This window comes from Oncorhynchus mykiss, chromosome 11, assembly GCF_013265735.2.
Source record: "Oncorhynchus mykiss isolate Arlee chromosome 11, USDA_OmykA_1.1, whole genome shotgun sequence".
NCBI lineage: Eukaryota > Metazoa > Chordata > Actinopteri > Salmoniformes > Salmonidae > Oncorhynchus > Oncorhynchus mykiss.
The window spans coordinates 55,560,007-55,587,363 of NC_048575.1; the positions used below are offsets into that span (position 1 = coordinate 55,560,007).

The following is a 27,357-nucleotide window of genomic DNA, read 5'->3' on the forward strand; positions in this document are numbered from 1 at the left end:
CAACAGACTGGGATACGAGTTGTTCCTACAACTCCCAAGTTGTAGGAACATCCTAAAGTATGATTGATGGAAACAGGATGCACCTAAGCTCAATTTCGAGTCTCATAAGCAAAGGGTCTGATTACTTGTGTAAATAAGGTATTTCTGTTTTTTATTTCAAATAAATTAGCAAAAAAAGATAAACTCTTTTCGCTTTGCCGTTATGGTGTGTAGATTGATTAGGGGAAAACATTAATTTAACATTTTTTTAAAAAGGCTGTAAGGTAACAAAATGTGGAAAATGTCAAGGGGTCTGAATACTTTCCGAATGCACTGTATTCACCAGACATGTCACCCATTTAAGCATACGCATACAACCGTGTGTTCCAGTTCCCACCAATATCCAGCAACTTCACACAGACATTGAAGAGGAGTGGGATAACATTCCACATGCCACAAACAGCCTGATCAACTCTACGCGAAGGAGATATCACGCTGCATGAGGCAAATGGTGGTTTTCTGATTCACGCCCCTACTTTTTATTCAAGGTATCTGTGACCAACAGATGAATATCTGTATTCTCAGTCATGTAAAATCCATAGATCAGGGCCTAATGAATTGATTTAAATTGTCTGATTTCCTTATATGAACTGTAACTCAGTAAAATCCTTGAAATGGATGCATGTTGCATTTAAAAATATATATATATATATATATATATATATATATATATAAGAAATCTAAGATTATATCCATCTCAGGGCTACAGCTATGCATTTGGTTTGCTAACTTGCTAGCTAAGTGGCTAGATGTCGAAATTAAAATGGTTACAGCAAAGACATTCAATCCCCTCCTGTATCAAGATAAATTGTTTTTTTGCATCAAAACATATCACCCCTTGTGTGCACATTGGGTAATACTGTTTACCCCGGTATGGTACAGAAACGGTATGACAGTATCACATTTTATTGGTCACATACACATGGTTAGCAGATGTTAATGCGAGTGTAGTGAAATGCTTGTGCATCAAGTTCCGACCGTACAGTAATATCTAACAAATAAAAATACTGCATAGTTTCCTAAGAACGCGAAGCGAGGCGACTATCTCTGTCGGCGCCATCTTGCCTTACTAAGATGAACATCTGGATACCACTCAACCTTAAATATTGCAGTTGTCAATACTGCAATTTCGATGTGAATTTGATGAATTGTGCAGCTCTAATTTCCAGCCATGGATAGATGCCCTGGGGGGATGATACAGTACGCTACTCAATAAATATTGGAACAGCATTGATTCAGTGATTGTTAATCATGACATATTCTGTTCTATCACCTCTTTGCTATCTGGAAACAAACCATTTTTAAAGAGATACTTAATCATTTTGATGCATGTTTGTTTATTTCTAGATGTTAACGCATGTATGTTCCTCTCATCTGTTTGCATTGCACATTCCATGCCATTTCACTCTTTTTCCCGAAGCCTGCTGGAACTTATCTTTTGACCACTTTCCATTGTTTTCAAAGCACCCGTTTGCATATGTGTCAGTTGAGTTTCAATTACTTTAGCCAAACTTTAGCCAAACCTAATAATGCACTCCTGGGAATGTCTGACTGCTAGTGACTTGCTATATAGGAAAGACGTCTGTGGTAATAACAAAGATGATTTGATGACACAAGGCGACAGTTGTTTGGACCCTTTCACTGTAACCTTGTTTACCACTGTAGCCTAACTGAGGGAGATAACTAGCTGGGGAGTTGTGCTAGTTCTGTTTGCCCTTATTATTTGGGTGCTGTGTTGTTTGATTTTGATGCCTGCAGAGCTACATGGGTGAGCAGCGCAGCAGTGAATGACTGCAGAAGAAGTCAACTAGATCAGAGTATTGAGTTTCCTAATGGACTCACTGACATTCTTCTCCCTTTTCGCACGTGAGACCGTGTGGCCCATTTAACATGCAGTCTCTGTATGTAGTAAGATGAGCAGTGTTCTCAGCCACAGGACTAGCCGGGTAGATCCCAGGGCTTTTGAAGTCTTCTCTGTACCTGTGCATTAAGAATATTCCCTTTTGTCCTCTTCGTCTTCACACATTGCAGAAATGTTTATTGGTTTGCACTGTGTATTTCATTGGTATGCACAGCATTGCTTATTTGCACATGAAAGGCAATGCTACATTCTATGGGGAAAGTTTAACACAAGTTTCTTCTGTCGCCAGATGCAGAAACTCTAGACACAACAGTGATTTTCAATTCATTAAAATGCAAGTTATATCCAACGTGAAACTAGAAAAAAGGCCATTATAATAGCTTTGTGTGAGTGTGATGCTTACCCTAACCTATAATCATCACAGCTGAGCTTTGTGTTCATCTCTCACATTCTTTATAAAATCATCAGTTATTTTGCTGTCTGTGACTGATTTATGCCCCCCCACAGCCCTGCCTCCGCATCCGGCATCTCTCATCCTGTTGTCGTGGTGACTTAAACCACAGTACACTATACTGGAGGGAGAAAACGATGGGTAGGCTACCATAGCTCGCAATTGACAGTTATTTAGCATATTTATACAGATGAGGATTGTGGTCATGACTCATGGCCTTATAAAAGCGTGTGCATTACAAGTCATGATGTAGATCAGATTCTGATGCTGGATCCAAGCAGGAGGGTTTCATAAGTGTGCATGAGGTCCGCTGTAATCAGTTTGTCCCATTTATCACACCACATCCAGGTTACCCATGGGTTTCTTCTCACTTCTCCATGTTTAGACCTGATTGACATTATCGTTTGTAGGTAGCCTCGAGGTTAGAGCGTTGGACTATTACCCCCAAAGGTTGCTAGAGCGAATCCTCGAGCTGACAAGGTAAACATTTGTCGTTCTGCCCCTGAACAAGGCAGTTAACCCTCTGTTCCTAGGTCGTCATTGTAAATAAGAATTTGTTCTTAACTGACTTGCCTTGTTAAATAAAGAAATACATTAAAAAAAGGGCGGGAAGTTACCATGGTAGCGTGACTAGTCATGTTTGTGCCTGTCACCAACCTTTTCTGAGTCAAATTGCAAGCCAAGATCTACCACTCAGATGTGTTTTAAACACAAGACAATGCAACATTAACCATTTAAAAACAGTACTGTAGCAATGAAGATTGTCCAGTAAGCGATAGACCTAATACATTATCACCGCATATTGGCTTTGCTTGAATTGCCGATGCATTGTTAAATAAATAAATAAAAACAGCAGATATCTTCTGGATTTCTTGACAATTTCTCTCTAGTGATGGTTTTAAACGTTTTGAAATCTCACAGTATCTATTTTTCTGTTGCTTTCTTTTATGCCTTCTAAATTACTGCAGACACTGCGGCCAGCGGTAGACCTATAGTGCACTTGATTTGCTCTCTGGGCACGCAGAGTTTGTTCCTTCAGACACTTGAAATGGTTCAAAATGGCAACAGTTTGCTATCCGGCGCATGAATCGGGTGTACCTAATGCCAACAGCTCGAGACGAATAAAAAAATATAGGACACAAGGCATTATGGTTTTTACATAAATGTTTGGCGATCGACTAGTTTGGTGACCACAGGACTAGTAGAAGCGTTGTCTTCTCTTCCCTAGCAGTTGAAACTCAAACATAGAAAAACAACCTAGCTGGTAAACAAAACAGTGTAAATAGCCAAGAAACACAAGGACAAAGTCTCACTTTAGTAGACCTCCGTTTCAAGTAAATTAGACCAACTTTTATGCTTGTGCACTTCTAAAATTGTATCTTTCACTTATTTCTTCACCTGAGTATAGACCCCATCCAGGCAGTGTTGCAGCGCAAGGGGGAAGGGAAAGGGGGATACTGGGCTATATAGGATTCGTAGTTCTTTGACTGTGCGATTAATTCACCAGCTATAAAACAAAACGTCATACTTTTGAGAACAGCTTCTCCATTTATTTTACTATAAATGTGATCATACTTGAATATTTTTATTTACAAATGCTCTAAGTGTGGAGCCCTGACCAACCGCCAACGTGGCTGGTAAAATATTTTACCCGCCAATGCCAAAATCTCCCCACATTTGGCAGGTGGGGGTGTTCATTTTATGTCATTTTTAAAGGTGCTACACAGGATTTATTTTTATTTCTGCATTGTAATTTCATAAAATATCTATCTGCAGTAATAGTGGAATTATATTTCACAGTATTTCTTACCCCCCAGTGTTGTGATTGGCTGTGATATTTGCCTATTGATTTCTGCCGCTGGAGAGTCATCTCTTGTCAAAATGGGAAAGCTGTTCTGACTTTGTGGCGGTATTATCTGGTGGCATTTGCTTGGTCTTTTCCTGGTTGCTAAAATGCTACGCTGTTCGCTCAATTTCAGTTTGTGAGAAAACAAGCACTGAATAATGTAGGGAATCCTTGTACCATCTACATCTCTGTGAAATATATTTTCAATAACCAAGAAATATATTTGAAGCTGATGGACCAAAACCGAAAATAAAGGGTCAAGCGCAAGTCTCCGACATGTTACGGGGAAATAGGATAAGATTTGGTTGGAATGCAACCTAATGCTAGGTGAATTGCTAAATATTTCACAGCAATTTAGATGGTTCAATGATTCCTTACACTATTCAGTGCTTGTTTTCAAATGCTGCTCCGGCCAGAGAAATCAATTGGCGAATATCACAACCCTGGCGGGTAAGTAATACTGTGAAACACAATCATTCCACTATTTTTATTTCATTGATTTAACTAGGCAAGTCAGTTAAGAACAAATTATTATTTACAATGATGGCCTACCCCGGCCAAACCCGGCCAACGCTGGACCAGTTGTGCGCCGCCCTATGGGACTCCCAATCACGGCCAGAGACGATACAGCCTGGATTCAAACCAGGGACTATAGTGACACCTCTTGCACTGAGATGCCACTGCGCCACTCGAGAGCCCGAGTTAACTGCAGATATATTGACATGTTATGAAATTACAGCACCTTTAAAGTACAGAAGTTATTGTACATCTAGGCTCTTTGTTGAGTCTGAGTTCACACCTGGGAAGAGGTTGGCATAAGGCTAAGTAACTCCCCTGCAGGGACCTGGGCGTTACTCGTGTGGGTGGGAGGATCTGCTAGTCGTGTTTTTGAGAGGATTCATCATAATGTCTTGCTGTTTCCCCCATAAATTTACTTTGGACTTATTTGCACAATTTTGTGAGGGGTTATTTTGTGTCCGTCAATTGTTTCACCTGTACCTCTGACCATTGTCTCATTGGTACTCTGCTCAGAGTTACGCCCTCCTTACCAAAAAGTCCGGTCACATCTCAAACACTTCAGTGCCACCTGCTGCATTCACAGACTAAGTCAAGGAAAATATGGAGCTTCGGCTCTCAAAGAAACAATGCCAGCCTTGAACTTATTTAGAGGCAATTTCATTAAAATGTGATAATAATAAAAAGATGATCAGAACAGGAGATGACCTACACAGAACTGATAAGCTGCTTTCAAACCCCATCTCAGTAATTGCAGAAGGGACCATCCATGGTCTGAATCTGACTTTGAGACCAGTCTGGCTGTAAGCAGTCTTCATATGATACACAACGAATGGTGGATATGAACTAGGCTACACGGAGTCTGCTGCAGTGCTCTCAGGTACTTTTTCTCAGAGCAAAGGGTCTTTATTGTGTTCCAATATTTGTATGTATAATTCCTGATATAAGAAGCTTCACAGCTAGCGGTGGAAACCTGTAGGAGCTGCTGCTGTTGGTCTGTGTTGAGCTGTGCTGTGTGGTGGGTCTATTGCAGTTGGAGTTTGGGGGGTTGGTTGGTTTGTTTGTTGAAGCCTGTGTGAATCCCCCAGGGAGCCTCGTTATTAATGACTCAGAGCAGGATTTGACTAGAAATCCCTGAGGTGGGATCCTGAGAAGAAAATACCATTGTGGTGAGCTATGTTATCAGTAGATCAGCTGACTTATCCAGACTAACCTTCTGTTGTTTTGTGGCAACCTTGTAGCCAGGGTCTGAGTTTTACTGAGTTCTGGGCTTTTAGGAAAGTTGAATGCTCATTTACTGCATTTCTAAACAATTTAAAATCTAGAAAATGCTATTTGGAAAACAGGAGAAAAAGCAATAAGTACTGCAGCTATTATCACATTGGTTGCTTCATTCACCACAGTTGATCAACAAACACAGCCTGTTAGCTCTACAATTATCTGATACACATTAACTCTGCACTGGTATTAAAAACTATAATTTAATAAGTACAGAGGGATCTGTTGCAGAAAATGTATTTTATTAACAAAAGGTAAACACAAGTTTGCTTTACAAAACTTTTTGTTGTTGAAGTTTTACAGCTAATTTCCTGCAATTCTACACATTTTGCCATGACTTATGCCATGTTAATATGATATCTGAGTGAGAGTGACTAACAAAATCAATGGGGGCCCCCTTGAGGTCAGGGCCTTAAATAAAGGTGAAATAAAATAAATAAAAGGGCCCCTGACCCCTCTCATTGAAGCCACGGCAGTTCAAGGTCGACCGCGGTACTGCATAGTCTTGTTAACACTAGCCTATCTACGTCCTTGACTTGAGTTCTGGAACGGCTGCTTTGATGTGTCGGCACGAAGTGACGATAATGAAGAGACTGTGTCCTCAGACTTCAAGACTGAATGAATCAGGATCTATTGTTTTACGTAGGACTGCTCCAGCCCTTCCGCTTCAAGCCATTACACAGTAGCTAGCAGTAAACACACAGTAGCTAGCAGTAAACACACAGTAGCTAGCACAAACCTTCGGAGTTTGAGCATCGTTTGCTGCTAACATGAATAGAGCACACAAACCACCACACACATTTTCAAAACATAACAACCTGTCTATACTAAAACGAGTGACATTAGACAACTGCATCCTGTTAAACATTACGATCTTGCGGCTAGCAAGTAGCAACTAAAGAAAAATAAAAGTAGCAGCTAATGTTACCTAGCATTGTTCAGCCCATAGAAAGCCAGCCAGCTAATTACCAGCTAGCTTGCTATCAACTCAAAATCATCTAGCTAATCAAATGTATGTGTTAATTTATAACCAACTACTTATAGGCTGAACATTTCCTTACCCCACTTAAGTTATTCATTTTCCTTTTCAGAATGTCCTCTGTTTACATAGTAGGGCAATGATGTGAACTGGGGCGGCAGGTAGCCTAGTGGTTAGACTAGTAATCGAAAGGTTGTAAGATCGAATCCCCGAGCTGATAAGGTAAAAATCTGTCGTTCTTCCCAGAACAAGGCAGTTAACCCACTGTTCCTAGGCCGTCATTGTAAATAAGAATTTGTTCTTAACTGACTTGTCTACTTAAATGAAGGTAAATTGAACTGTATGTTCAATTCTGATAAGTTTCCTCCCTTCCCCCTCATTTTTGGCAATGCATGAACATGAAGTACCCTAAACATTAATAGATCATAGTCTGGCCCCAAAATATCAGACTACAGCAAGTATGAACAACAAAACCAAAAGGGATATGAATATCTTTCATCAAGTCAACCTAAAATGTATATCTAATGAAACATTTACTAATGTAAAGATAAAGAAAAGAGAGCATGTACAAAATGTACTTTTATTTTACAGGATGATATATAATGCGTGAAGAAAATAGGGAATGACTGTGAAGGTGTAAACTCAGTGAAGGTGTCTCATCCCTCTGTACCCTGGTGTAGTGTAACAATTCTTGTTCAGCCTGGATCCCACTGCAGGCTTGCCTATGAAGCGAAGCAGGGTATCTCCTGGTTGGTCCTTGGATGGGAGACCAGATGCTGCAGGGAAGTGCTGTTGGAGGGCCAGTAGGAGGCACTCTTTCCTCTGGTCAAAAAATATTTATCCCAGGGTGGTGATTGGGGACATTTCCCTGTGTAAGGTGTTGTCTTTTGGATGGGACGTTAAATGGGTGTCCTGTCTCTGGTGACTACAGATCCCATGGCACTTATCGTAAGAGTTGGGGTGTCCGACCTAAATTCCCAATCTGGCCCTCATACCACCATGGCCACCTAATCATCCCCAGCTTCCAATTGGCTCATTCATCCCCCTGCTGTAAATGAGAATGTTCTCAGTCAATTTACCTGGTAAAATAAGATCAGCCATTTTTTTCTAATCTCCTGTAAATAGTGAAAGGACATTTAGATGTCTATGGGACAGTTGACAAACCATAACATTGTAAAACATTCAGTGGGCTATGAGGTTTTCCAACCTGAGACCCTATGGAGGATGAATGATGAATGTAAGACTGAAAGGGGGGAACAACTGCAATTGGACAATAGAACAAATAAGGCTGAGCTTGCTTTATGCAATTTACATCGTCTAGTAGTTTGCACCTGTAATTAGTTATTCACACAGTATACATGAGTATTGACCATTTTAAAAGGTTCTATGAAAATCTATATAAATCAGAATTAAACAACCGTTTGACTGATCCTACAGCCGCCTTAGACTCAACAACCCTGAAGAAATTATCAGCTGACAAAAAAGAATAACGGAAATCACCCAAAGACAAATATTAGACACTGTTAAAAGATTTGCGTGGGAAAAAAGCCCCAGGAATTGGACGGCTTTCCTATAGAATTCCATTTAATATTTTGGGACAAAGTAGTGCCTCTATTTACACAAATGACAGCACACATGTCACTCAGTTCAGTGCTTCCTAGTTCCATGTATCAAACAGTTATTTCAGTTATAATAAAACCAGGAACATCTGGAGAGTCCCCTGCTGCTTACAGACCCAGTTTAATAAATTGTCACAATGAAAAGCTGATAAGCAATACAATGGCAAAAGTCTTACCAGACCTCCAAGATGGCGTAGCAGTGGGATGTCTGTTTTGATTGTCTTCTGCATACTCACCTGCAACCTGCCTCTTCTACATTTGCACACACTACATAGATGTTTCTATTTTTCTTTTCTTTTGTGTTTTTGACTGTACGTTTGTTTTTGTGTAACTCTGTTGTTTTTGTCGCACCACGTTGCTTTATATTGGCCAAGTGGCAGTTGTAAATGAGAACTTGTTCTCAACTGGCCAACCTGGTTAAATAAAGGATAAATAAAAAAACCTGATACATATAGTTCAAAAAGTGTATTTTAAAAATTTACCCAAACGAATACAAGAACATGTTTCAGCTTAATACAATACGCTAAGAAACGAGATATACAGTGCCTTGCGAAAGTATTCGGCCCCCTTGAACTTTGCGTCCTTTTGCCACATTTCAGGCTTCAAACATAAAGATATAAAACTGTATTTTTTTGTGAAGAATCAACAACAAGTGGGACACAATCATGAAGTGGAACGACATTTATTGGATATTTCAAACTTTTTTAACAAATCAAAAACTGAAAAATTGGGCGTGCAAAATTATTCAGCCCCCTTAAGTTAATAATTTGAAGGGCCACCTTTTGCTGCGATTACAGCTGTAAGTCGCTTGGGGTATGTCTCTATCAGTTTTGCACATCGAGAGACTGACATTTTTTCCCATTCCTCCTTGCAAAACAACTCGAGCTCAGTGAGGTTGGATGGAGAGCATTTGTGAACAGCAGTTTTCAGTTCTTTCCACAGATTCTCGATTGGATTCAGGTCTGGACTTTGACTTGGCCATTCTAACACCTGGATATGTTTATTTTTGAACCATTCCATTGTAGATTTTGCTTTATGTTTTGGATCATTGTCTTGTTGGAAGACAAATCTCCGTCCCAGTCTCAGGTCTTTTGCAGACTCCATCAGGTTTTCTTCCAGAATGGTCCTGTATTTGGCTCCATCCATCTTCCCATCAATTTTAACCATCTTCCCTGTCCCTGCTGAAGAAAAGCAGGCCCAAACCATGATGCTGCCACCACCATGTTTGACAGTGGGGATGGTGTGTTCAGCTGTGTTGCTTTTACGCCAAACATAACGTTTTGCATTGTTGCCAAAAAGTTCAATTTTGGTTTCATCTGACGAGAGCACCTTCTTCCACATGTTTGGTATGTCTCCCAGGTGGCTTGTGGCAAACTTTAAACGACACTTTTTATGGATATCTTTAAGAAATGGCTTTCTTCTTGCCATTCTTCCATAAAGGCCAGATTTGTGCAATATACGACTGATTGTTGTCCTATGGACAGAGTCTTCCACCTCAGCTGTAGATCTCTGCAGTTCATCCAGAGTGATCATGGGCCTCTTGGCTGCATCTCTGATCAGTCTTCTCCTTGTATGAGCTGAAAGTTTAGAGGGACGGCCAGGTCTTGGTAGATTTGCAGTGGTCTGATACTCCTTCCATTTCAATATTATCGCTTGCACAGTGCTCCTTGGGATGTTTAAAGCTTGGGAAATCTTTTTGTATCCAAATCCGGCTTTAAACTTCTTCACAACAGTATCTCGGACCTGCCTGGTGTGTTCCTTGTTCTTCATGATGCTCTCTGCGCTTTTAACGGACCTCTGAGACTATCACAGTGCAGGTGCATTTATACTGAGACTTGATTACACACAGGTGGATTGTATTTATCATCATTAGTCATTTAGGTCAACATTGGATCATTCAGAGATCCCCACTGAACTTCTGGAGAGAGTTTGCTGCACTGAAAGTAAAGGGGCTGAATAATTTTGCATGCCCAATTTTTCAGTTTTTGATTTAAAAAAGTTTGAAATATCCAATAAATGTCGTTCCACTTCATGATTGTGTCCCACTTGTTGTTGATTCTTCACAAAAAAATACAGTTTTATATCTTTATGTTTGAAGCCTGAAATGTGGCAAAAGGTCGCAAAGTTCAAGGGGGCCGAATACTTTCGCAAGGCACTGTACTTCTGTATATTTTTATCAGTGCCCTGCCTCTAATTCCTCCTTCCCAGTTATCCAATGTCTCCCTCCTATTCGGGTACTTTTAAAAGAAGAGGTGGTATTCAGTCCAATACTCTCCTATTTCAGAGGGGAAACTGAACAGAATCTGTATTCATACCGTTTGCCATTGGCTGTGTTCTTCCTGGTTGCCATGACAGCAGTTGTTTGTGCAGCTCTTGTGTTTGATTGGTCCTCAAAACATGCCAGAAGAAACCGACCATTTACACTGAGCTGCACTGGGGACAGAACGCAATCATGGTTACTTTAAGACACCTTGGAGCCGGTATGAGATATGGGTCGGAAAATATACTTCAGTGCAGGGATGGGATATGCCACTGCCAAATGCCAAATGTTACCTTTATCTACATTGATGCCTCGAAGGTACAATTTGGAGTAAAGTGGCATATCCCATCCCTGCATTGAGGTACGTTTTCAGACCCATATCTCGCACCGGCTCCACTGTGTCTTAAAGTAACCATGATTGTGTTCAGACCCGGTAGGGTCGGTGTCTTCTGGCAACACAGAGAAGTAAGACCTCCACAGGACACTGCTCTAGCATAAAGCCAGCGTAATAGTATCATCTAACTGTGTAAACAGTGAGATGGTATCAGCTATGATGACTCAACCGATTTCTACGGTGGTTCTATGTCTGGGACATTTTTCCCTCCAGGGAAGCAGATATGCAGTTCTCAGTGTTCTATCTGCGCTCTATCTACAGTATCTGTACAGAGGAAAGAAGATTCTACTGCAGATGGGCACTCAAGGTCAGGCACTCCTCCTTATTACCACACTCTGTCTTTATCTTTCTCAGTCTGCCGGTGATGCCCCGACAACACCCAAGTACACTAAGGATAACCGCGACATCTTCTTCCCTGCCTCTCTGCCAACCCCGGTCTTGCTCAGCCACACTGCCTGCCACCCTCTGTCCATCCAGATCCAGGACAGCCAAGCCAAACTCCAGTACGAGCCCCTGGGCAAGGTGCCCAGACCTCCAGCCAGCGGCTCCCACGAGCAGCCCCAGCACAGGAGAGCCCCCCTGCCCATCCACCCTGCTTCAACTATGGCCTTCAACCCCCAAACAGGTCGGTTTCATCCCTCCTCATCTCAGTACAGTTCACAATGCACAGCAGTGAAACTGCCTGTTCTGTTTGAAAACAGACACTAAAGCAGTTTAAAGTATGCTGCTACAAAGAGGACATGGTCATCAAACATTTTAATTACAATTGCGTAGTTCCTCTTTGGAGAATATAGTGTAATGTGAAATGATTTGTAACACCCGCAGTAATTTAGCTGCAAACAGGTTGTGTTCTCTGTGCTGTAGCTGCAGTTTGACTCCCTGCGTGGTACCTGCTGCTCTAGGGGAGAAGGATAAATTACTGTCAAAGCTGCTCTCTCGCTGTAATTATATAGACAGCCAGCAGGGGGCACACTCGCCCACTCAGAGCTGTGTTATGTAACTACTGTAACTATGAACTGGTTGAATGGTTTCTGTTTTAGTAAGTCACTTATGTCTCCCTGGTAATAGAACATCTGTTGACACTTACAGATGGAAGTGTATAAAATAATGATCTGTCTGTAACTTGGAACACTGTTCTCCTGATGATGCATTGTTTCTGTATGACACAACTGTGTCAAGCCTCTTTAGTTTACAATCCTGATTGTTGAGTACATGAAATCTTTAAGGATTCAAGGAGGACATCATCCACACACACACGCGCACACACATACATGAGGTTAAGGAGATCAGTGCTCAGCATCGGGCAGCTTGGCACTGCAATCTACCAATGGTTTCCCAGGCAACCTGAATGAAGAGGTTGGGTAGAGAGGGAGTGGGATTATTGTATTTGCTGTCAGTGCTGCTAGCGCTATTGTACGTTGCTACATGGGGATGTTATTCTCACAGGCAGGCAGGCTGAGGCATTACCCTCCCTCATATATCCTATCTGCCTCCAGCTTTCATTGCGGGGTCTGTTATGGCAGCCTGGAACAATATTTGAAACCAGTGTTTGTCTGTGTATAGAAATTACATTTCTGTTCCAGTAAGCTCATGTTAATGTTGGTCATTACAAACATTGTTGTTATAGTATAGTGCACTGCATATTAAATCAGTCTGAAATTGATTATTCTGCTAACCTCAGAAGTATGAGTGAGAGCCTGTCATCTTGTCTTTCTTCTCTATGCTGGTGTGTTTGGATGATGTATGGATTGTGACCCAGCCAGGTCATGTGACGTGGTTGTTTCTCCAGATGAACTTGAGGAGCCTGCAGAAGGACTGTCCTACAGACAGCAGGAGTCTCATCTGTGCCAACAAATGAAGCTGGCCACTGTGTCCCCAGGGCAGGAGGCTGCAGGCTGGCCCCATGACGAGCCTGCTTCCTGTAGTACCACACAAACCTGCTTAGGTAAGAACATTTACAACCAGGAAATACCAAGAGGGAAAGTAAGAATTCTAGTAAGTGGAGGACAGGATCCTTGTTAGAAGTTATCATAATGTTCAGGGAAGTCAGGAACCAATACACGCAGTCAGTCAGGAAAGCAAAGGCCAGCTTTTTCAAGCAGAAATTTGCATCCTGTAGCTCTAACTCCAAAAAGTTCTGGGACACTGTAAATTCCATGGAGAACAAGAGCACCTCCTCCCAGCTGCCCACTGCACTGAGGCTAGGTAACACGGTCACCACCGATAAATCCATGATAATCGAAAACTTCAACAAGCATTTCTGAACAGCTGGCCATGCCTTCATCCTGGCTACTCCAACCTCGGCCAACAGCCCCCCCCCGCAGTTACTCGCCCAAGCCTCCCCAACTTCTCCTTTACCCAAATCCAGATAGCAGATGTTCTGAAAGAACTACAAAACCTGGACCCCTACAAATCAGCTAAGTTTGACAATCTGGACCCTCTATTTCTGAAACTATCCGCCGCCATTGTCGCAACCCCTATTACCAGCCTGTTCAACCTCTCTTTCGTATCGTCTGAGATCCTCAAGGATTGGAAAGCTGCCGCGGTCATCCCCCTCTTCAAAGGGGGAGACACCCTGGACCCAAACTGTTACAGACCTATATCCATCCTGCCCTGCCTATCTAAGGTCTTCGAAAGCCAAGTTAACAAACCGATCACTGACCATCTCGAATCCCACCGTACCTTCTCCACTGTGCAATCCGGTTTCCGAGCCGGTCACGGGTGCACCTCAGCCACGCTCAAGGTACTAAACGATATCATAACCGCCATCAATAAAAGACAGTACTGTGCAGCCGTCTTCATCGTCCTGGCCAAGGCTTTCGACTCTGTCAATCACCATATTCTTATCAGCAGACTCAGTAGCCTTGGTTTTTCTCATGACTGCCTTGCCTGGTTCACCAACCACTTTGCAGACAGAGTTCAGTGTGTCAAATCGGAGGGCATGTTGTCTGGCAGTCTCTATGGGGGTACCACAGGGTTCAATTCTCGGGCCGACTCTTTTCTCTGTATATATCAATGATGTTGCTCTTGCTGCGGGCGATTCCCTGATCCACCTCTACACAGACGACACAATTATCTATACTTCTGGCCCTTCCTTGGACACTGTGTTATCTAACCTCCAAACGAGCCTCAATGCCATACAACACTCCTTCCGTGGCCTCCAACTGCTCTTAAACGCTAGTAAAACCAAATGCTTGCTTTTCAACCATTCGCTGTCTGCACCCGCATGCCCGACCAGCATCACCACCCTGGATGGTTCCTACCTAGAATATGTGGACATCTATAAGTACCTAGGTGTCTGGCTAGACTGTAAATTCTCCTTCCAGACTCATATCAAACATCTCCAATCCAAAATCAAATCTAGAGTCGGCTTTCTATTTTGCAACAAAACCTCCTTCACTCACGCCGCCAAACTTACCCTAGTAAAACTGACTATCCTACCTATCCTCGACTTCGGCGATGTCATCTACAAAATAGCTTCCAATACTCAGCAAACTAGATGCAGTTTATCACAGTGCCATCCGTTTTGTTACTAAAGCATCTTATACCACCCACCACTGCGACCTGTATGCTCTAGTCGGCTGGCCCTAGCTACATATTCGTCGCCAGACCCACTGGCTCCAGGTCATCTACAAGTCCATGCTAGGTAAAGCTCTGCCTTATCTCAGTTCACTGGTCACGATGGCAACACCCACCGGTAGCACGCGCACCAGCAGGTGTATCTCACTGATCATCCCTAAAGCCAACACCCCATTTGGCCGCCTTTCCTTCCAGTTCTCTGCTGCCTGTGACTGGAACGCATTGCAAAAATTCGCTGAAGTTGGAGACTTTTATTTTCCTCACCAACTTTAAACATCTGCTATCTGAGCAGCTAACCGATTGCTGCAGCTGTACATAGTCCATCTGTAAATAGCCCACCCAATATACCTACCTCATCCCCATACTGTTTTTATTTATTTACTTTTCTGCTCTTTTGCACACCGGTATCTCTACTTGCACATGATCATCTGATCATTTATCACTCCAGTGTTAATCTGCTAAATTTTAATTATTCGCTCCTATGGCCTATTTATTGCCTACCTCCCCATGCCTTTTGCACACAATGTATATAGACTATTTTATTTCTCTACTGTGTTATTGACTTTGTTTACTCCATGTGTAACTCTGTGTTGTTGTCTGTTCACACTGCTATGCTTTATCTTGGCCAGGTCGCAGTTGGAAATGAGAACTTGTTCTCAACTAGCCTACCTGGTTAAATAAAGGTCAAATACATTTTTTTTTTCTATATCTCTAATGTTCAGACCAGCAGCTGTATGGCAGCAGTGAGCAGTCTAAGATGTTGGACCCCAGTCGTGTGCGCTCCCGCATCCCCCCCAACATGCCAAAGCTCTTCATCCCCTCCACCGTCACCAAGTTCCCCCCGGAAATTACCGTCACCCCGCCTACACCCACCCTGCTCTCCCCCAAAGGAAGTATCTCAGAGGAAACCAAGCAGAGACTCAAGGTACTTTCCCGCTTCCTCTCTCTTTCCCCTTCTATCTATCAATTCCATCAATTGATCGATCTCTGGCCACTTTCTATCTTTTCACCCTGTCTGTTAAACTGTCTTTCAGTCAGACTAAACCCCTCCTGTTCTTTGTCCCCTGTTCCTGTCCAGAACGTGATCCTGTCCTCCCAGTCAGCGGCCACAGTGAAGGAGACGCTGAGCCAGCCAGCCCTGGAGGTGCAAGAGACCTCCAGCCAGGAGTCCTCTCTGGAGAGTGAATCAGACGATGAGGATGAGGAGGATGATTACATGGACATCTGAGCTACTGACCAGCTGTGCCCCCCCGCCCCCTTGTCCCCTTCTCACAGCTACAAGAGTGAACAAACCAAGGCTGCTCATTTGAGCTTGACCTGACTACCGCCAACCCTTCCACCTTGTCTTGAAACAATGGAATGGTACATGTCACTGCAGCTAGTGTCTCTGTATTGATGCAGTTGGTCTATCTTGTATTGAATGGGAAAAGGCTCTAGAAAGTCAAACTGTGGATGACTGGGGATGTTTTTAGTTCAACAACAATTTAGCAAAGTGCCATTTTACACTCATCACACCTGCCAGGTAGCCAAGGTCTCCATAGTCTTTCAGAAAGGGTGTAGAATGATGATCACTTACTGTAAGTTAAATGGTCAGAATTTGTGGATTGTTGCTATGCAGACAAATTCTTAGCCTTCAATGCAATTGGCATCCTTGGCTGTGATTTATGCATCTTTCACAAGTAATGGGGTCAAAAATTCAGCCTGCTTTTACTATATTTCAACTGCAGCTACATCCTTGTTGGTGGGATGCAACATCCCACACTGAGTTACTTCAACATGATATGTGCCATGGCAACATACAACTGTTGCCAGCCAACTTTTGTCCATACACATTGATATAAGAACCTAAACTGCAAGAAACCCACATTTGTATGTAACCTGTATTTTCATGGATACTACTATTTACTGAGGACCATCAGCTGCAAACCAGGCTTTTATATGGGCCTCCTAACGCAATGTTGAGGAACCTACTTGTCCAAAGTGAATAACCTGTAGCAGATTGGATATGTTTACACTTCCACGTGTGATGTCTTTGATTTGTCTTTTGTTTGTTCTATTTTTGTACTCCACTGTATTATTTCAAGTCTCGTTTGATTGTGTCCTTTGTTTCTGTGTGGATTTGTAGCTTGGAGGAGTCTTTACCAGGAAGAGGTCTTGTCACCAGCATTGCTCAGGATAATAGACAGAGAGATGTTTTGGATTAGCCTGAATTAGCTTTTGTACATCACACTTAAAACATATTTTCCAATGAGGCAACTCTTATAGGGTTTGGGTGTTTTTATTTAGCATTGGGGTCAAGTACATCTCCATTCTAGTCAATTTAGGAAACAAATTCAATTTAACTTAATCAGTTGTGCTTCAGTTTATTAACTGAATTCACTGGCATTGTAAGGGAAGGTGTGGATGTTCCTAATTCAGGCAAAATGCCTTCCCGATGGATCAGTTTTGGTAAATAGGTTTAAATTCAAAGTAAACTCGGAACGGGGATAGCTAGTCAGTTGTACAGAAGACAATATAATGTTTTTTACAGATTGTTTTCTATAAAAAGGATATGTACTGTATGTTTATTGTCAAAAACAAGACTTTTTAAAAAGGAGGAAATTATGAATTAATAATTGTAAAGGACACCACCCAAACAAGTCTTGCTTGACTACCTGTAAATGGATGTTTGTATTTTTTGGTGTAAAATACTGTTTTGTATTTCTACTGCTGAGCTTCTTATGGGAATATAGAATGGCTGAAAGGTTACTTTGGGTTCAAGGCTTTTCTTCTGCTCTTCAACCTTAGCTCAGGCTGGGGAGTTGTTGTTCTCTACATATTGACTTGCCACATTAAAGATGTCACAACAAAAATATACTTGATACACTCATACCTGGTCTTTGCTCTTTAACTCTTATTTCAATTACTTACATTTTCTGTTTGTTTTCATATTTAGTTTGAACTTTAACCTCTGGCAGCTGTAATGGTTATGTATTGGTTGCAAAAGCTGTATGTATACAGTAGTTTAGACCAATTGGCAAGACAACCTCAATGTCATTTAGTTCTACAGACTACAATTCTAGTGAAGTTTGACCTAAACAAAACAACCTGTGGCAAAGTGTCACTCTTTCCACCAACATGGCCCCTGTGTATCAATCATGTTTTCTATCTCCATAATCTCCTCTAGCTGAGACCACCCTGTCTCTCTGACATTTTAGTCAAAGGGCTCGTACACTTCAGTGTGAAGTCTCTGACACGAGGGAAGTCATTAGCCTTCATTAGCAACTTCCAGAAGTTTCTTATGAAGTGCTGTGAGTTTGTCATTTGCCCCTTTGTCAGGAAAGCTACATTTGAGGTTTGTTTTCTTATGAGGTGGACCAAATGTGTGATCCCCCATCCACTAGGTTGTAGTTTTGAGATCTCTCTTCTCCAAGGCTTGATAGGGCAGAGGGGGTTGGTAAGTGATTTGTCCAGTTTTATCTGTCTATCAACAGGAAGAAGTTAACTACAGTTGAAGTCGGAAGTTTACATACACCTTAGCCAACTTCATTTAAACTCAGTTTTTCACAATTCCTGACATTTAATCCTAGTAAAAATTCCCTGTCTTAGGTCAGTTAGGATCACCACTTTTATTTTAAGAATGTGAAATGTCAGAATAAAAGTAGAATTATTTCAGCTTTTATTGATTTCATCACATTCCCAGTGGGTCAGAAGTTTACATACACTCAATTAGTATTTGGTAGCATTGCCTTAAATTGATTAACTTGGGTCAAACGTATCGGGTAGCCTTCCACAAGCTTCCCACAATAAGGTGTTCCGCTGGGTTCGGATATATATTTGGGGCCCACTGTTCATTTTGTATATCAACAACATTGGGGATCTTATTGAAACAGCGGGTGTTAATTTTTATGCAGATGATACTGTTCTTTATTAAAGTGGTAGTTGTTTATCTTTAGCTTTTGAAAATGACCAAAGAGCATTTAATATCGTACAACAGAATCTGTATGATTTAAAGCTGGTTCTAAATTCGGGTAAAACAAAATGCATGGTATTTTCAAATGCCAGGCATGTTACTAATCATGTCATTGCTACATTGGCTGGACATACTATTGAGCAAATTAAAGTCTACAAATATTTGGGGGTGTGGGTTGATAAGCTGAGCTTCACTGTGCATGTAGAGAACTTGATAAGGAAGCTCAAGCTGAAAATAGGTGTTTATTACCGGCATAAGGCTTGTTTTTCTTTTGAGGCCAGGAAGGCCTCAATGTACATTACTGGCGGTTTTACATTTTAGTGATGTTATATATATATATATATATATATATATATATATATATGCAGGCAGGCCTTAGTCACTACTCTGAGAGCACTTGATTCAGTATAACAAGCAGCCCTCAGGTTCATTACAGTTGGCTGGTCATCATTGACCTTGAGTAGGCTTAAACACTGGTATACACTGATTTATAAGGCCATATTGGGTGAAATGCCATTTTATCTCAGTTATTTATCAACCTGACAAAAAAAGAACAATCAATTACGGTCCCATTCTCTTATGCTTCTAACAGTACCAAAAATTGGAACAGGTCATGGTAGAAATAGTTTTAGTTACTTAGCTCCGTGCTCCTGGAATTCTCTCCTGAACATTTTAAAATTTGATGATCTAGTTTCGTTCGTGGAGTTTAAACACTTGATCGACGTATATATCATAGAAGAGTGTAATTGTTTTTAGGCCAACTGTTTTAGTCAAGACTTTCGTGCTTTTAATGTACAATGTTTTTGTTGTACTGTATGTGTGCTTATAGTTGTGTTTAATGTTGTGTTAGTGTATGTAAGTTGTTTTGTCTGAAACGTTGTTCCCCTTGCTGCTATTGGACCAGGTCTCTCTTGGAAAAGAGATTATCTCAATGAGAAAAAACTGTATAAATAAAGGTAAAATAATGCTAAAATAAGTTGGGTGAATTTTGGCCCATTCCTCCTGACAGAGCTTGTGTATCTGAGACAGGTTTGTAGACCTCATAGCTCGCACACACTTTTTCAGTTCTGCCCACAAGTTTTCTACAGGATTGCGGTCAGGGCTTTGTGATGGCCACTCCAATACCTTGACTTTGTTGTTCTTAAGCCATTTTTCCACAACTTTTCCACAACCAAGCTTCAACTTCCTGACTGATGTCTTGAGATGTTGCTTCAATATATCCACATAATTTCCCCCCTCATGATGCCATCTATTTTGTGAAGTGCACCAGTCCCTCCTGTAGTAGAGCACCCCCACAACATGATGCTGCTACCCCCGTGCTTCACGGGGGGGATGGTGTTGTTCGGCTTGCAAGCCTCCCCCTTTTCCTCCAAACATAACGCTGGTCATTATGGCCAAACAGTTATTTTTGTTTCATCAGACCAGAGGACATTTCTCCACAAAGTACTATCTTTGTCCCCAGGTGCAGTGGCTTTTTTATGGCGGTTTTGGAGCAGTGGCTTCTTCATTGCTGAGCGGCCTTTCAGATTGTGTTGACATAGGACTCGTTTTACTGTGGATATAGATACTTTTGAACCTGTTTCATCCAGCATCTTCACAAGGTCCTTTGCTGTTGTTCTGGGATTGATTTGCACTTTTCGCACCAAAGTACGTTCATCTCTAGGAGACAGAACGCGTCTCCTTCCTGAGTGGTATGATGGCTGCGTGGTCCCATGGTGTTTATACTTGCGTACTATTGTTTGTACAGATGAACGTGGTACCTTCAGGCATTTGGAAATTGCTCCCAAGTATGAACCAGACTTGTGGTCTAAAAAAAAAGTTTGAGGTCTTATCGGATTTCTTTTGATTTTCCCATGGCACACCTCCAATTGACTCAAATTATGTCAATTAGCCTATCAGAAGCTTCTAGAGCCATGACATAATTTTCTGGAATTTTCCAAGCTGTTTAAAATCATAGTCAATTTAGTGTATGTAAACTTCTGACCCACTGGAATTGTGATACAGTGAATTATAAGTGAAATAATCTGTCTGTAAACAATTGTTGGAAAAATTACTTGTGTCATGCACAAAGTAGATGTCATAACCGACTTGCCAGAAGTATAGTTTGTTAACAAGAAATTTGTGGAGCTGTTGAAAAACTCCAACCTTATGACTCCAACCTAAGTGTATGTAAACTTCCGACTTCAACTGTACCTACCTATAGCCCGATCCATATTTGTCACCATTGATAAAGATGAGCAAAAAATATTAAAATAAATAATACAAATATTCTGCTATATTGCATGCTCAATTTTTTTAAAATAAATATTATTTTATATTCATACAATTGCTTAGAGAATGAGATTTTGTTTAAAAGTATATTGTTTTCAGTACTCTAGCACCCTACAAGGAAAACAACAGCCTTTTTCTGAAACGTTTTTATTTATTTAACCAATTGTGCGTCGCCCTATGGGACTCCCAATCACGCCCGGATGTGATGCAGCCTGGATTCAAACCAGGAACTGTAGTGACGCCTCTTGCGCTGAGATGCAGTGCCTTAGACTGCTGCGCCACTAGTTTCCAATGGGGTTCATGGTTTCCAATGGGGTTCAAGTCCGGAGACAGATGGCCTTTGCAAAATGTTGATTTTTATGGTCAATTAACCATTTCTTTGTGGATTTTGATGTGTGTTTGGGGTTATTGTCTTGCTGGAAGATTCACTTGCGGTCAATTTTCAACCATGTTTGGGCTAAAATATACCGGTACTTGGTAGAGTTCATGATGTCGTTGACCTTAACAAAGACCCCAGGACCAGTAGAAGCAAAATATCCCCATAACATCAAAGATGCACCACCATATTTTACCATATGAGGTACTTTTCTGCATATGCTTCCGTTTTTCGACGTCAAACCCACTACTGGTGTGTGTACGTGGCCAAAAAAAAGCTTGTTTTTCATGTAATCTGACCATAGCACCACCTGGAGTTTGATTAACGACATTGGCACTTGGATTGGAACCAGTGCTATGCTCAGATGACATGACAATACAGCTAGTGGTGCCACACACAGTAGTGGTGGGTTTGGCGTTGAGAAACAGAAGCAAAATCTATTTGAGCAATTGTATTATTATAATATATCATTTAGAAAATGTTATGAGCATACAATATATCAAGGGTGACTAATTATGGGCCTGACTATACTGTCTACAGTATTCAAATGTAATTCACTAAAACATTGCATTTAAAACAAATTCCGAAGTCACTGACAAAGTTGTGTTTTGCAGAGAAAAAGGGAGTGTTGTCACTGTTAGATCATTGAAATCCTTTCAGAATGTATCCTGTGTTATTGTGCAGTCATCTTTAAGATTCACTGATTATTTTTATTTTACCAGGCAAGTCAGTTAAGAACAAATTCTTATTTTCACAGACGGCCTAGGAACAGTGGGTTAACTTCAGGGGCAGAACGACAGCTCTGGGGTTTGAACTTGCAACCTTCCGGTTACTAGACCAACCAACGCTTTAACCTACCCTGCCGCCCCAGAACATCATAGTCGTTGTTTATAGCTGAAACAAACTGCACTTGAGATGAAGTTGTCAGCCAACAATCACAAAATGACAAAACTAATAGCCCTGATGTCAGGTTTAACAAAGGTGAGTATTTCCAGTGTTTGAGGTGATGTACCGGTAGGCTGAATCAGAAGGGATTGGAGCACCACTGACATCAGGTTGTCTTTAGCCAGCGACTGCTACCTATACAAACCCCTCAAAGTAACCAATTAAGGCATCAAAAGGGCATGCTGCATAGTTAATGTGGGCCAAAGGTGTGAGATTTCTCGTCGGCCCACTGCAGGGGCTCTTTATTGGGCTGGAGGATAGCCGTCTGATCCTTGGGCCCGGCTGTGTATTGGCAGCTGTTAACTATTCAGCACAAGGGGATCTGCACAGTTAAAACAAATGGCCAGAGACTGACACCTGGGAGGTAGAGCATCAGTGGTAAAGGTTATCAGTGAGCAGACAGAGTGGCCTGGCCAGCGGCCCCGCCATAGACCGCTCTGAGGACCAATGCTTTGCAGGGAGGTTGGGCCCTAGTAGGCTCATCGGACTTGGAGAACAGTCAAGAAACATTAGCTCTATTGACACAAACTTGGTGAGTGAGCAGAGTCACTTTAATAGCTCTACCTACATGTACATATTACCTCGACTAACCGGTGCCCCCACACATTGACTCTATTCCGGTACCCCCTGTATATAGCCTCGCTATTGTTATTTTACTGCTGCTCTTTAATTCTTTACTTTAAAAAAATTAAATTGTAGGTATTTTTCTTAGCTGCATTGTTGTTTAAGGGACTGTGAGTAAGCGGCATTTGGCGCATGTGACAAATAAAATTTGATTTGAGTTCATTTTTATATACTGTCAATTACTGTTTTCCTTCTCTGAATCTCTATGCCATGTCTGCTATGGCAATGGTATTACTTTCTACAACTTTGTTACATCCAGTGTAGAGATCATGTTAGGGATGGTCTTTATTCCTCTTTTCATACGTTATGTTGTGAATAAAAGGGAATATTTATGTTTGACATATTTTGTCATAGATTTACAACCCAGTGCTTCAGTGTTGACTCATTGAAATCATTCATAGAGATTGAATAACAACTATTTGGGTCACTTCACTGTGATTATAGTTAGCTACACTAGTTCTTAACTCAGTCATTGTCTTCAAGGCCACAATTCCCCTGATGTGTTACCCACGTCTAAATATAGCAGACAGCAGCATCTGTAAAATATAATAGTAGACCCTCACCTGCCACCCTGACTGGCCTGTATCCTCTGCCACGGACAACAGCCTGGCTATCACACCTGGCTATCGCCTCCATCTTCACTGCGTAATGGGATTGACACCGCCACCACTGAAATGTACACCTTAGCTCTGAAAGTGACATGCTCACATTAGACTTCCCTGTAAGCCTTTAAACCATGATTACCTAAAATATTCCACGTCAAAATTGGTCCCTTCTCCATTTCCTGAAATAGACACATTCTTGTAATCACACAAAGAGCTGAGCCATCCTTGTTTTGATATCTAATGACACGGCTCTGAGAGGACTGATGCTGGGTGACTGGTAGGAAGCCCCTGCAGGAAAGCTCTCGCGAGGGAGACGGCACAAGAGGCCCTGCGAATATGCATTTGTCCTCAGAAGTGCAAAGTGAGGAGAGCAACATTGAACCTGTGATTAATAACTCCTCAGCAACAATTGGTTTCACATATAAGGAGACTGAAACCGCATCACACTTCCTAAAGCTCAGAGTGCTACTAGCAGGCTGGCCCTCTATGCAGGGGGATTGGTGGAACCAGTTATGCATGTGACATCTGTCTTTTCCCCCTCCAAAATAGCCTTTTAGAGTCAACGTGAGGACCTGTGCTGTGAAAATCCAATGCTCGTCTCTCTGAGTGGTTCTGTTGGAGTAATGGGAGAAATATACATTGACTCAACTTAAGCTCTTTATAATTGCCAGTCAATATTCTCACAGCCCAGCCTTTCTAGTTGTAAACCTCTCCTGTGGCCTGTTTAACTGCTATTCCTTAGAGAGATGTTTCTCTAGTTGCCTGGTTTAATACAGCCATTTCCAAAGGGCTAACTTTATGGACCTTTTAAGGTATCAAGATCAATTTAGAATTATTCTAGTATTTCTCACAAATGGGGTTCCATACTTACAGTATGGTCTCCCACATGATAACATAGGCTTCAGTAGAGGCTGCTGAGGGAGGACAGCTCATAATAATGGCTGGAACAGAGTAAATGGAATGGCATCAAACACAAACTATGTGTTTGATGAATTTGATACCATTCCACTGATTTTGCTCCAGCCATTACCACGAGCCCGTCCTCCCCAATTAAGGTGCCACCAACCTCCTGTGATAGGCTTATACAGATTCACAGACGCAAATTACAAAGACAATTGGGCTCACAATAATACTATGGAAACTTGGACCATACAATACTACCCCTGGAGGAACTGTATGCAATATGCCCACATAAGCATACAATGAGAGACTGACTAATTGTATAGGGACTGTATGAAAACTGCTTGGTTTTGTAGAACAAAGCTGAGTGAGACATGTTTGTAGATCTATTGAGGGTATTTGAGGTACTTTAAGTACCAGAGGAAGTGGAGATGAGGAGGAACTCTGCTGAAGTGCTGCGAATGGTTCTCTGTTTAGCATTTGTTTAGCCTGTGGTAACAGAGGGGAATACAGGTGAATGCAGGAGGACACATAGCCAATGGACGCTTGTGGATTTGCTTGGAAGATGGCGATTGTGGGAGGGAGGGCTCCTTTGGAATGGAGGGGAGGTTGTGCCCAGCCTTCATTCTGTCTCTGCCTCTGTCTCTTTCAAGCTGTGGTGCCTTGGCCCTGTGGTGCTAACTGACTGTTAATTGCTGGCCCATACAGTGCCTCTCCGCATGGAGAAACTGTGGCCTACAAGGGAAACTGCCCTAATGAGATTATCTATCGAAGCATTGTCCTGTCTAGACAGATCAATACACAACCCCGGGGCACTGCCTCCAGCCCCAACACCCAACCTGGCTCACCCCCAGGTAAGACTCACCTGCAGAAAGACACCGGTATTATTGTAAGTTATTACACCATTATAGGTTTATTGATCCCTCACACACTCCTCACTTTCTCAGATGGAGAATGAGACATGGCAGAGACCCTGTTGGGCAAGATTAAGTCATTGTTTCAACCAATGGTGCAAATGATATACATATGACACGTGTATATTTTACAGTTATGTTATAACTGTGTTGGAAGAGTGACTCAAGATGGGATAGCATTTCTTACATTTTATTGTCAGAAGCACATTAGTTCAAACTGAACAAGGTCATTCAACAGACTATTTTGGTAATCATAAAAAAAGAAATTAAAGCTACATTCAGCAATAGTTACTGCTGTTCAATGGTAATTTCAATCAATGATATATACCCATTAATGTTGGAAGAATATAACTGTCTTACCCCATCAAAACCCAAAATACAAGGTTACTCCATTGTTTGAAAACAATGTCTCTGTTAACAAGCAATATATAGCTTCAAATATGCTCAAAACTATAATGTTGATCTCATGAACTGTCACTCCATAGCATTTGAGAATGGTTACATTTCTCCAGCCCCATCCCTCAGCATTATAGTAAACAAAGTGTCTGGGCTGGCGTTTGGCAAAAACATGAATTAAGGAATGTGACACGGGTTGCAAAGGGAGAGTGTATATATATATATATATATAGTCCTGGAAACTTTCGAAGTTTACCAGTAAACTACCAGAATTTTGGTATCTTTCAGGGATTTTTATGTCCTTTTAATGTTTTGGGGGGCTCCTGAGTGGCGCAGCAGTCTAAGGCACAGTATCTCAGTGCTAGAAGCATCACTACAGACCCTGGTTCGATCCCGGGCTGTATCACAACTGGCCATGATCAGGAGTCCCATAGGGCGGCGTACAATTGGCTCAGCATCGTCCGGGTTAGGGGAGGGTTTGGCCGGGGTAGGCCATTATTGTAAAATAAGAATTTGTTCTTAACTGACTTGCCTAGATAAATAAAGGTTAAAAACATTTTTTTTTAAATCGTGCACATAAAATTTCAATAATGCACAAAATAATATTTGTTGATTAGATGCTTTTTTAATTATGAGGTTATTTTCTCTTGAACCATATGGTCTATCTACTAGAAACTGATGGACAATATGGACACAGTTACAAAAATGAATACCATATATGGATACTTAAAAAAAAAAAAAAATTAAGTTATTCAATTCTAAACTAGCAAAGTTACGTTAGATTGCCATAGATTTTCTGTTTAATACCAAAATTACTGAAGTAATTATTGTTATTATTGGTAATTCTGGAAAATCAGTAGCTTTGCAACCCTAATTTTATCAGTAGCTTTGCAACCCCGACTCAAATGTTATATTTTGTGAGGGTTGATCTCACTTCCCTGAACTTGTATTAACTGTGTCAAATGAATTATAATGGCTATTTTATCACATTGCATGAGGACACTAAATTGACTTTCTGTGTGTGATTACGTCTGTGTGAATGATATTTACACAGATTTTGGTGCCGCTGCAGGCCCCGTTCTCCAGTGGGGAAGCCTGTCCATATTTGTTTAAAAGTCTCTTAGCAGTTAATAAAGATGCATTTCCTCCGTCCCCCTTCCTGTGGAGACGGTATCAAGGCCCTGTTAAGTCCCTTTGATTTCCACAACCCTCCAATCACAGTGGGACATTGACTCATCATTGTGCCACTTCAAAGCCTGGGAATGGCTCTCTCTCCTGGCCACTCCCACCCCTGGGATCTCCTTAAAAGTCAGGGACACCTTGTCCTCCAGTTGAACAGTTCTAGAGTGCCCGAAGTGATTGCTGTTAGAACACTATTGGACCTAACACCCCTCAATTTATGCTTCCAGCACCAGTGGAATATACTGAAAGCCCAAGACAGATGTGCAGCACCAAGGAGGGACTGTGAACTACTTTGGATATCACTGAACCAGTTTACTGATACATTATATTTTTGGCGCACCTCTTCTTGTTGCACCAACTCGTCTAAAGA

The 27,357-nt window shown here is 41.6% G+C and overlaps 1 protein-coding gene across 7 annotated transcripts in view; it reads left to right on the top strand.

The window, feature by feature from the left end:
• The window catches only part of LOC110535064 (calcineurin-binding protein cabin-1-like), an 88,038-nt gene extending 70,345 nt beyond the window's left edge, over positions 1–17,693 (top strand). For 3 of the 7 annotated variants that reach the window (XM_036935822.1, XM_036935821.1, XM_036935823.1), the window contains 4 exons: positions 11,505–11,868; positions 13,003–13,188; positions 15,545–15,747; positions 15,901–17,693. In XM_036935822.1, coding sequence (XP_036791717.1) covers positions 11,505–11,868; positions 13,003–13,188; positions 15,545–15,747; positions 15,901–16,050 — 903 coding nt within the window. In that variant the 3' untranslated portion in view covers positions 16,051–17,693. Of the gene's footprint in view, positions 1–11,504; positions 11,869–13,002; positions 13,189–15,544; positions 15,748–15,900 lie in introns of those variants that run through there. The other 4 variants (XM_036935824.1, XM_036935825.1, XM_036935826.1 and 1 more) reach the window with 4 other exon arrangements.
• The last annotated feature ends 9,664 nt before the right edge of the window (positions 17,694–27,357 follow it).